The sequence below is a fragment of the Myotis davidii genome, unplaced genomic scaffold (genome assembly GCF_000327345.1).
Source record: "Myotis davidii unplaced genomic scaffold, ASM32734v1 scaffold41, whole genome shotgun sequence".
In the NCBI taxonomy this organism is placed as follows: Eukaryota; Metazoa; Chordata; class Mammalia; order Chiroptera; family Vespertilionidae; genus Myotis; species Myotis davidii.
Window position 1 is genome coordinate 2,538,953 of NW_006292344.1, and position 11,315 is coordinate 2,550,267.

General features: G+C 35.8%; 1 protein-coding gene across 7 annotated transcripts in view; it reads left to right on the forward strand.

The window, feature by feature from the left end:
• The first annotated feature begins 9,783 nt into the window (after positions 1-9,783).
• The window catches only part of TP63 (tumor protein p63), a 96,012-nt gene continuing 94,480 nt past the window's right edge, over positions 9,784-11,315 (forward strand). For 3 of the 7 annotated variants that reach the window (XM_006765864.2, XM_015565380.1, XM_006765865.2), the window contains exon 1: positions 9,796-9,990. In XM_006765864.2, coding sequence (XP_006765927.2) covers positions 9,799-9,990 — 192 coding nt within the window. In that variant the 5' untranslated portion in view covers positions 9,796-9,798. Of the gene's footprint in view, positions 9,991-11,315 lie in introns of all 7 variants that reach the window. The other 4 variants (XM_015565381.1, XM_015565382.1, XM_015565379.1 and 1 more) reach the window with 3 other exon arrangements.

Consider the following 11,315-nt stretch of genomic DNA (forward strand, 5'->3'; position numbering starts at 1 on the left):
CAGTGGCAGGGGGCTTCTTCCTGCTTTCCCTTTCGCCTCCCTGCATTGTGCCTACATATGCAAATTAACTACCATCTTGTTGGCAGTTAACTGCCAATCTTAGTTGGCAGTTAATTTCAATATAGCCCTGATTAGCCAATGAAAAGGGTATCGTCATACGCCAATTACCATTTTTCTCTTTTATTAGTGTAGATTATTGACTATATTTCCTGCATATGCTGTACTTCACATCCCCATGACTACTTTATAACTGCCAATCTTTTCTTGTCAATCCCTTCACCTTTCACCCAGTCCCCAAACTTGCCTCTAGCATTCATCAGTGTGTTCTCTGTATCTATCAGTCTATTTCTGTTTTGCTTGTTTGTTTATATTGTTCTTTAGATTCCATGTATAAGTGAAATCATAAGGTATTTTCTTTCTCTGAGTTATTTCACTTAGCATATGCCTTGTAGGTTCATCCATGCTGTTGCAAATGGTAAGATTTATTTTTTTATGGCCGAGTAATATTCCTGTGAGTATATATAGCAGAGCTTTTTTATCCACTTGTCTATTGATGACCACTTTGGTTGCTTCCATAGCTTGAGTATTGTAAATACACTGTACTAATATAGGGGTGCATGGTGTTTTTATGATTTTTGTGAGCCAAGGTCCCCTACACTCCACCCTAAGAAAGAGTAGAAATGGTTTCCAGGGACAAAACTTCTTTTTCCCTCATGGCCTGTTGTAACAGGGAGAAGACACTGGAACTCTCTCAGCCTCTGCATTAAGAGAGGCAAAATGTGATTTTCCTCTTGGGGTTCATCCATGACTCTAAAGTAAATACATCTCCTTTTTATTTTTCCTAGGATTTTTTTTCCCTAGAAAGGGCAGGGGGAATTTATGTAAGAAAAAATGCTGAGTTGCCTCAAAATACAGCTTCCAGAAAGAATAAGGCACCCTCAGTCCAACCTATTATTTATGCTGAGGAGAGAAAAGTTGAGGAACTAATAGTAAAGCCTAAAAGTCCTAGGGATACAAACTTAGTCTATATAATCAACTGCCTTTAGGAAGAAAATACCGCAAGGAAAAAGATGTGAGATATAAAGTCGGTAGGGACATTGTGTGTCATCATCAATAGTGACATTCTGATCTTGGTTAAATAGACACACATAAAGTACACACATAGATTCACCATAGTAGAGGATGCCAAACATATAATAAAACTAAGTCCAATGAACAGATTGGAAAAACTGCAAGATGGAAGGGAAATGTCCTTCTTCAGATAATAAAATCATTTATGGCAGAACCAGAACTTAACCCAAAATCCATGACTATTGGGAGGTGCATGACACTTAAAGGCAAGATAGGTTGTCTTTCCTATGGTTTGCAATAGGGTAAATCATGTAAAAGCTGGTATTGTAGGGGAATGTATCACATTGTGAAACAAGAAGGAAAGTTTCTGTGTTCTGCAATTGCTGGGGTCCAACCCAGCAGGTCCAGGGGTCCCCATAGGTGTGGACGGAGTCGGCGAAGAAGGAATGACATGGAGGCAGCGTTCAGTTGATCAGCATAGTTGGGTTCTCTAGCCAGGATCTCCAGCCAGGTTCTGTGTCCATGTTCTCTTGCTAGGTTCTCCAGCCAGGTTCAGTCACCAGGTGCTAGTCAGGTTCTCTTGCCGTGTTCTATCCAGGTTCTTTTGCCAGGTTCTGTAGCCAGGTTCTGTCCAGGATCTTTTGCCGGGTAGGGTGTCTTATCTCCATTCCAGGGAGTAAAGATTATGTAGCTTAAGCATGATTGTTCGTAGTTAAAGTGATTAATTACCCGCCTGGCACTTAGTTAAGAGGTTTTATTCCCTCCCTAACTTCAGGGGAAAATCCCTACCTGGGGAAACAACCTTTCTCGGAGAGGTGACCTTGGTTAAAACACATAGTGCCAAGAAGGTGAGCAAATATATTAAGAACAGTATGCCATATATGCCAGGTCCCTTGAAACAGCAAGGATGGACCGGCTCCCGGCATGCAATTAGCTTGAGTGAATATTTGTTCATTAACTGTCCATTCAACAAAAGAGACTAACTCAAAATCCTGGAGCTGAGTACTGGACCCCAGGGTTCTGCTGTGGATTCCAGTGCTTTTCCCACTGCTCCTGCTCCATGCTGGCTATTGACAGCATAGGACCATCTACTGTGGCAGCTACTGTTAGGAGGATAGACAGTAAGTAGATAGAAAAGTAATCACATATAATTTTAATCAGACTAATTATTAAAACACTAGAAAATCTTGTGTTTTAAAAAATAAGTATTTATAGAAGATATTTAGTAGCCATGTCCAGAACTACAGATATGAATATGCAAAATGATAAAAGGGTACTAAAATCTATTTTTAAACTATCATAAACCAATTACTGCTATATGGTTGGTTAGGAAGTTAAATGTTGTAATATGGGGTGAAATTTTGATTTTACAGATAAAAATGTAAAGAAGCTAAGTAAATACACCAATTTTCAAACAAACACAAGTTGGTTTGATTTAAAGACCTGCTCTTTCACAAGTAGCCCAATGAATGGCCTTGGACATGAGTATGTTTAATGAATGATATATACTAGCAATAGGGAGAAATTAATTTTTTGTGAGTTTTTACTCTAAAATATAAAAAAATAACAGTAGCTGCTAATGATGTTCTGTTTTTACATTGTTGGTCTAAAAATAATCTGGTATAAAATCTGGAAATCAATGTAGTAATATCTATTGGGCTTTAAAACACCCTTATTTTTAACTGAATGACTTAACTTCTGATAGTGTAGTACTTTTTTTGCTTTCAGGTTATAGTGTTAAAGAAAAACAGAAGCAAACTGAATGCTCAATTAATGGAAAACAGCTAAATTCATTCAATAATACTGTAGCAGTTTTAAAACATTGTATTTTAAAAACAAACAAATAAACAAAACATGTAATTACTTGAGTATGCACTTATTAACAGGTTAATTTTTAAAATTAGGTAAATGCATATATTTATAAGTATGTATATAGACACATATATACATACTTAATAAAATATATTTTAATATATACTACCATATGTACAGCTTGTAAAACATACAAAATTGCATGGATTATGTATCTATGGAAGAGAATATAGCAAAATTTTAGTAGTAATTACCTCTTGATTCTGAAATAAAAAGCTCAAAATGTTATTTTTATGTAATAAAGTTATCAGAATTTCTCTCTCTTTCTCTCTCTCTCTCTCTCTCTCTCTATATATATATATGTGTGTGTGTGTGTATATATATGTGTGTGTGTGTGTATGTGTGTGTATATATCTCTCTCTCTCTATATATATATATATATATATATATATAATATTAAAAAGCAATAAGCTTGGGAATATGTTAAAGGGTTAATATCCTTATTAATAAGAAAAACACAGCTATTCTTATGGAATAGGGTTGGATGGGTGAGACAAGGGACATTAATAGATCACTTAAAGAAAAAAATGCAAAGGGCTAATAAACATTAAAATACATGTAAATCAAATCTCACTAGCACATTGAAATAAGAAAATTTTTTTCAATCATTAAATTGGGAAAGATAATCTATCATATGTGGCCCTTGGCCTCATTAAAATGCAATTTGGTGCAGTCCTTGTGGAAAATAACTTAATTCTGTACCTAACAAGTGACAAGTATGTGACCTTTGACCAGGTATTTTTAATTGTAAGAATATTTAAATGCTCATAATAACTTTAAAAATTATTTCTTCTTACAGAATACTTACATAAACACAGGAGAAGAAAGAACACATTTTTATTTTGAGTTTTTGTGTTTTGCCTACAAATATAACATTTTTGTAATCTAAAATTTTTTAAAAGCAAAATGAAAGAAAATGTGAGCAGAAATGGTATTATGTCTGTACATTTGTTTCTACGTAGATTGTTTTTTATATCTATTGATTTCAGAGAGGAAGAGAGAAGGAGAGAGAGATAGAAACATCAATGATGAGAGAGAGAATCATTGATCGGCTGCCTCCTGCACACCCCCCACTCTGGGGGTCGAGCCACAACCCAGGAATGTGCCCTTGGCCGGAATCGAACCTGGGACCCTTCAGCCCGCAGGCTGATGCTCTATCCACTGAGCCAAGCTGGCCAGGGCTCTACATAGACTGTTTTGGAGCCCTTCAAATGTAACAGACTGTTTAAAGCTGGGGAAGTGACTAAATTACAGTTGTTATTATAAACATAGAGTGAGGTATCTCTGGTCAATGAGCTGTAACACTGTTATGGACATGACATTGAAGGAGGGATAAATACAGTTATGTACAGCACAATGTTTGAATGCATTTGGGGGCCAAAATATACAAGTTCTATCGATTCGACATTTAGTATTTGCGTCTCACTCTCTTTATCCTCATCTGATATAGGGATAAGAACAATACCTAAATCATATTTATTTTGACAACTACATTAGTTTGATCTACAAAGTGATTTCAAGGGTCCCTGACCCATAAAAAATACAAAGAGAGAGAATTTAAGCCTGTCCACCATTATACCTTCTACTGGAAGGTCTACAAAAATAAATTATAGCTCCGGTATAACTGTAAAATTTAGGACAAAACTCATCTCCTCTCCTGTGCCCATAAGTCTTATATGTTTTTCAGAGCCTAGCTAAAGACCCTCAAATGAATTTGATTTTCCTGGTATATCTTGCTTTGGAATTTAGCCTTGAACTAAAGAGAAAATTAATCCATAGTTGAATTAATTTTGTGGTCTTCAATAGTTTCCATAAATGCTAATTTTCTCACCTATTTGAAGCAGGAGGGGAAAGAAATCACTTAACTTGGGAAAGATTAGAGCTTTGAAAGGGACTCTAGGTCACTGTCCTTTAACTTTGTGGTAGCTGACATTAAACATTCTAATTGATTTAGTTCTGCAGCAGGTGGAAAGTCCCAACATTTCTTAGCTTTCACACATGCTCTATAAAAGTCAAATCTTTTTTTTTTTTTTTTTTTTTTTTTACTAATAGCATGTTTATCATGCTGACAATTTTCCTTTTTGACAAATAATTATTGAGGGTTTGAGGTACTGTGTTGGATTGAAAGCATCATTTTTTCCTCTTACTTCAATTAGATACTGTGCTTTGATTCCTATAGAAAAGGCTTCTGTGTCATAACAGAAACTTTGAGTAAGGAATCTACTGCTCAACTTTCTAGTTCTTTCTTATAATATTAAACTGCTCAATTGAACTCTTCAAGCTTTTAGACACAAAATGAGATATCTTGAATAGAAATGCACTCTGACCTCAAAAGTTCATAGTCTAGTGGGGAAGACAGAGAAGTATACCAGTTTTTGCATTGTAAGATAGTATTAATTATTTCTTAAATAATTCATGTAAGAGAAGATTGAGCTTCAACTATAGTATTGGAGAACTCCTCATGAAGATGGCATTTAGAAAATGTTTTCAATTTATCAGGCAAAACTAGTGAAACCATTTTAAACTAAGGGACCAGACTGAGCAGAGGGGCAGAAGTGGTCATCAGGGGCCAGAAGTGGCAAGCAGAGTGGGATATATGTGAGGCTGAGAGGATAGCTTGGGAACAGACTCTAAAGGGTCTTGAGTATGTGTGGAAATACTTGTTTTTCTTCCATAGGCATTGAGGTAGCCTGAGCAGGGACACCAGTAGAGCCATTTAGGAAAGATAAAGTGATGGTAAGGGGGCTCTAACTGGGAAGGGAAAAAGTGGAGGCAGTGCTGGATAGCTCTAGTTCTTTCTCACTCAGGTAAATTTAAAAGGATTGAAATGTTTATAACTAGGTACAAATTCTTGCTTGGCCCTAACTTGTTTGACTCAGTGGATAGAGTGTCAGCCTGCAGACTGAATGGTCCTTGGTTCAATTCCAGTTAAGGGCACATGCCTGGGTTGTGTGCTCGGTGCCCAATAGGGGGCATACATAAGGCGGCCAATTCTCTCTCATCATTGATGTTTCTATCTCTCTCTCTCCCTCTCCCTTCCTCTCTGAAATTAATAAAAAAATATATATTTTTAAAAAATCTTTCTTGGAGTCTCAACTGCTGCTGTAAAAATAACCTTTGCTTACTTAAATAAAAGACCATCCAGTCCTAGCCAAATTTACCCAACCTTCTGCTAACTTCTTTTTTCTCTTAATATAATGAAATTAAGGTCTTCCTGAGGGAACCCACTCAAACATGTACTGCATTCTGTGACTTCATAAAACCTGAGCATTTCCCTACTCTCTACATCTACCCCCAAACATTGAATACAGACATACACCCAGAAGCACAAAATGCTTCCAGGTTTTACTTTCCAGAGTTCTATAGGAACCAGGTTATTTATTATTGAACCTGACAAAAAGTACCTGCTGTACTTAGGATAAGGGGTTAATATATTTAATGTACAAAAAGCTCTCCCACAAATAAATTTTAAGAAGGACATTCAACAAAATGTTAACAGTATTATTTCAGGAAAGCATATATTATCCCCACATCTTAGAAGACTTCTGCCAACACACTGGATTTATAACAGTGGCATCTTCATCCAGCAGGCATGAAGCTTTAAAAAATCTGAGGGAAATGGCTGAGAATAGAAATCTGTGAGCTCTAAGAAGAGTTGTTCTGACTCCTGAGAGCTTGGGAAACCCACTTAAAGTTTTTGAGTTTAATTACCTGAAAAATGGGGATAATAATACTTACTACATAACTAGGTTGTTAAGAAAATTAATACACATTACTAAATCTTTGAGATCCCAGGATAAGCATTGCTTTGTGGCAAGTGCAGTAAATAACCTCCTGCTTAAATAAATGTATGGTATTTACATCAGGTATTCACACTAATTCTGAAATTAAATGTTATCTGATAGACTTTAATGAGCTCTTTTATGGAAATGTCTGTGCTAAATTCAAATGCATTATTAGCTAATGTTTTTGTTGTGAGGCAAAACACACTAATTTCTCCCAAATACATTTTAACTGTTCCTTTATGTCATTTAAATATTTCAGCGTCTGTTCAGCTAACTTGACTGCTTAATTATACAGTTCAGAGATGAGCAAATCAAGATACAAATATTCAAGTAAAATAAGAAAAAATATGAATAATCCTCTCAAATCATTTCTGTGAAATCTGGATAGAGACTTTATCTTTGTAATGCTCTTTAGAAATCATTTAGTTCTGCCCCTTATTTCACAAACAAGGAACCTGAATCCAGAGTGGTTAAGTAACCTGCCCCAAGGGCATGGAGCGAACTAAAAGCGGAGCTGGGAACAGAGCCTGTGTTTCCTAGTTACTCCTGTAATCCCAGGCTATTCCCTCAACTACCCAAAGCAGTCGTGAGAGATATATCTTTTACATAAGATATGTAGGTCTTAGATTTTGTCCAGAATCTTGGTAGATATATTAGGTAGAGACCATAGTCAGACTTGATAGAACTAAAGACTGAGATGGTAGATAGATGAAATTTGACTCTTCAGTACATCAAATCCTGATGGAAGCCTGACCAGTTTTGCTCAGTGGTTAAGCATTGGCCCAGGAACCAAGAGGTGGCCAGTTCGATTCCCACTCAGGGCACATACCTGGGTTGCGGGCTGGATCCTTGTTGGGGGTCATGCAGCAGGCAGCAGATTAATGAGTTCCTCTCTCATCAATTTTTTTTTATCTTTCTATCCCTCTTCCTCTCTATCTTAAAAAAATCAATAAAAACATATTTTTTTAAAAATCCTGATGGAAATCTTTTGAGTTTGTGAAAGATTAAATTTGTTTACATTTTGATAAAACACCACCAAAAATTGAAACTCTGAACCCTAGATTTAGGGGCTCAAATGGTGACAATATCCCACTCGTGTAAAAAAGAATCCAATAATGACTTTCTGGGCAATTGTGCTAACCAATGGTGTTTACTTTAGAGCACTGATTCCCAAGCCTGACTCCTTTAGGACTGCCTAGAGGGTGTATAAAATATAGACATAAGGGCCACATTCCTGGAAAGACGGATCTGAGAATTTTGGGGGCAGATCCAGAAATCTGTTTTTAAAAAGCACCTTTGATGACTCTCTAGGTCACCCAAGTTTTTGAACCACTGGAATTCAGCACAGGTCTAAGGAAGAAACCATCTGCTTTCTACTATTGACCCTGAAGCTGTCAGTAGTTGTAGAAGTTAAATACATGGTACAAATAATTATACTGCATTTTGTAAGTAATTTCTTTCTTTTTTTTCCTTGTAGTCAGTGCTTATTTTGTTAATTACAGGTAGTAAGAGGTCATCGTCCCAATACTTCAGTGAGAAAACAAACATTATCTCCGATATAAACTTGTAGTGTTACAGAATGTTGTCCTATTCTTGAATACTTGAGATCAAATGATATTACTGAATTCTTTTTGAAAAAAAAAAAGGAACATTCTTACTAGGAATTCAGAGGCTTTAAAATAACTATCACCCCAAATATCATATAATTCTTTATATGCATCCTTTGTATTGAAAAGAAAAGTAGAGAGAAGGCAAATCCAAGTTCATAAATATATTGGAAAGTTTTATTCCTAAAGTTTATATACCAATCAATTATGATTTTTTTCTAATCTTCTTGTATTGCAATTTTTAGAAGAAATCTAAATATTCACCTAAAGATACATTAGCCAGATTTAACTTTTCAGTAAGACACAGGAAATTGGCTTGTGGAGAATGATGATTAGATATAAATCTAACTGAATTATATAGAATACTCAGCAGTACTGACAGTATTTTAATGATTCACACTATAACCATCAGGGTGCATTTCATCCCCACTAAATCATGGTTAACCAAAGCCAGATTCTACATGAATGTTCTTATGTATTTATAGAAATATGTTTTTAAGGCAAAAGCTAATTTGTCTCTCACACTATAATAGTCTTTCTATTAGTAATTTATTTCCTGTTTATAAAAAAGGTATTCTCTTTGAACATTAATAAAAACTAAATATAATAGAGAAAATGAATATTCAAATACATAAGCTATTGTATTGGTTCATGTCTCCAGAAAGAATGATAGAAAGAAGCAGGTGTGTTGGTTTTTTTTTTTTTTTTTTTTAAGGACTTTTAAAAAAAATGGGCACGTTTCCCAGGATTTCTATTTCCTGCATATAATATGGATGTTTGTTTGTTTTTACAAGTTAACGGGACCATGCTCTGAAAAATCAAGTGGCTTGTGTTGGCATAGTTTTGTATGAAACCACTGCCATTTCTCTGGGGAGAAAGAGTTTAGAAATTTTTAGCTATCAGGCAGTGGATTTTAATCTTTGTGCTGAGGAAATATGATTATGGCTTTGAGAATTTTTCACTCATTGCTAACTTTGTGTAATCATTTTTGAAACTCCACATCTATGTCTAAAACAACAACAACAACGAAAAAGAAACAGGAAACAAAACAAAACAAAACAAAAACCCCTTCCAAAAGCTTTCCCTGAAGTTGGACTTTTCAGTTGCAAAGTGTAAAATAACTTTCTGAAATGCTTCTGTAAGCCCTGGTGGTGGGACGCTTTGTGGTTTGTTTGGGGAGATTTGGTTTTGTTTTAAGGAGAAGGTGCACTTTCTGGTGAAAGAGACAGGGGAAAGTTTTACCTGTCTGTCTCTCCTGTTGTGTGTGTGTGGTTTTTTTTCCTCTTTCTTTCTTTTTCTTTAAAGATTGGTGATAAGGAATTCTAACTACTTAATGAGATGGGAGAGGCCTCACTCCATTGGAGTGGAGGAGTCCAGGTGGAAGTTGATGGATTGGACAGGTAAAGAGAAGAGTCCCGCCTCCTCATGCCTATAGTTGAGTATATATTAGGGAACCTAAAATTATGTACAGAGAGAGAAGGAGAGAGAGGGACTTGAGTTCTGTTATCTTCTTAGTAGATTCCTATTGTAAGGGTCCTAGAGGGGGTGGGGGGGTTGGCAAAATCCTGGAGCCAGAAGAGAGGACAGCGGCATTGATCAATCTTACAGCTAACATGTTGTACCTGGAAAACAATGCCCAGACTCAATTTAGTGAGGTAAGGATTTTAGATTTCAGTTCTTCATCTAGAGATGCTTTTTCATTTTGATTTTTTAAATACAAGCTTATATGTTTGTGGTTCTCATTTACCGAATAGAATGTTTTTATAAATTGTATATAGGAATCTCCTTTTCTTGGTTAATGTTTTCTGTGGTGACTGTAAGATTTTTTTTCTTTAAGTAGAATATGAAAAAGTAGGAGAAAGGGGAAAAGAATAATTTCTGGGTGGTGTTATATTTGAAAAACCTAATATTCAGGAGTTTGTAAAATCACTTTTTATAGGAACAGACTACAGGAACAGGTCACATTCTGCTAGATACATTGAAATGACTCCTCTGCTGGGTGTTCACATATCAATAAGACGTATTAGTTGATTGTGTCTCAACTCAGTTAAGTTCTCAGTTTTATCTCCAGACTTCATCCTAAAAGCAAATGAAACTTTTTTTATTTTTTCAAAGTAAACAGGTGAGATTTTTAAAGCCATCTTTGTTTTGAATGTTATCAATCCAGAGACCCACCTAAACCCTGAGGAGGCTTCAATCATTACGCTATTGTCTGGTGATGGACTTAGACTTTCACTGTGTAATGACAAAGTTATTTTGGAGTGATGCGTTATTAAATATGTACATGTGCAGACAAATAAATGTGTATTATAGTGTATAGGATTTTATTTAATGAATTAATGATCTGCCTCTCTGATCTCTCGTCAACGTTTGTCTCAGGGATTTAAATCACTGAGCGAAGGTATAAGAAAAAAACTCCTGAAGAGGCTGTAAGGCTTTGAGGAAGTTTCCTAAGGTTGAGGGAGGTCTAACAACAATATTAGTTTACATTCCTCAGAATAGAGCAGCTGTGTTGACACTAATCACATTGGTTGGTGGGGAGTGCAGTGTGGAGAGAGCGAGTTCAGTGTTTCAGATGAAAATGCTTGCAGGCGAATGCTTGGAAAAGTAGACTGGGGTACTCAAATTGAGCTCCTTAAAATTGAAAACAAAATGCATAGTATTCTGGTGTAGACGGCAACGGGAAAGGGGAGAATCTAGCAAAGGACAGCAAAGCAGAGCCGGTGCTGTCATGTTGACCCTGCTATTGTCTAGACACCTGAACTGTGTAAATATAAGAGGGGAAATATCAAGTTATCTAATGAAGGAAAAGGAAGTGCCTATTTTCCTTTAAAACATTCAGCGGGCTTGCTTGTCTTCAGTGAAGAAACTTGAGTTTCTTGTTTTACTTTAATATTAGAAGTTAGCTGGAAATGTTACCAAACAATTAAAAAAAAATAGAGGTACCTTTTGAGATTATCTTGTTTCTATTTGATCCATT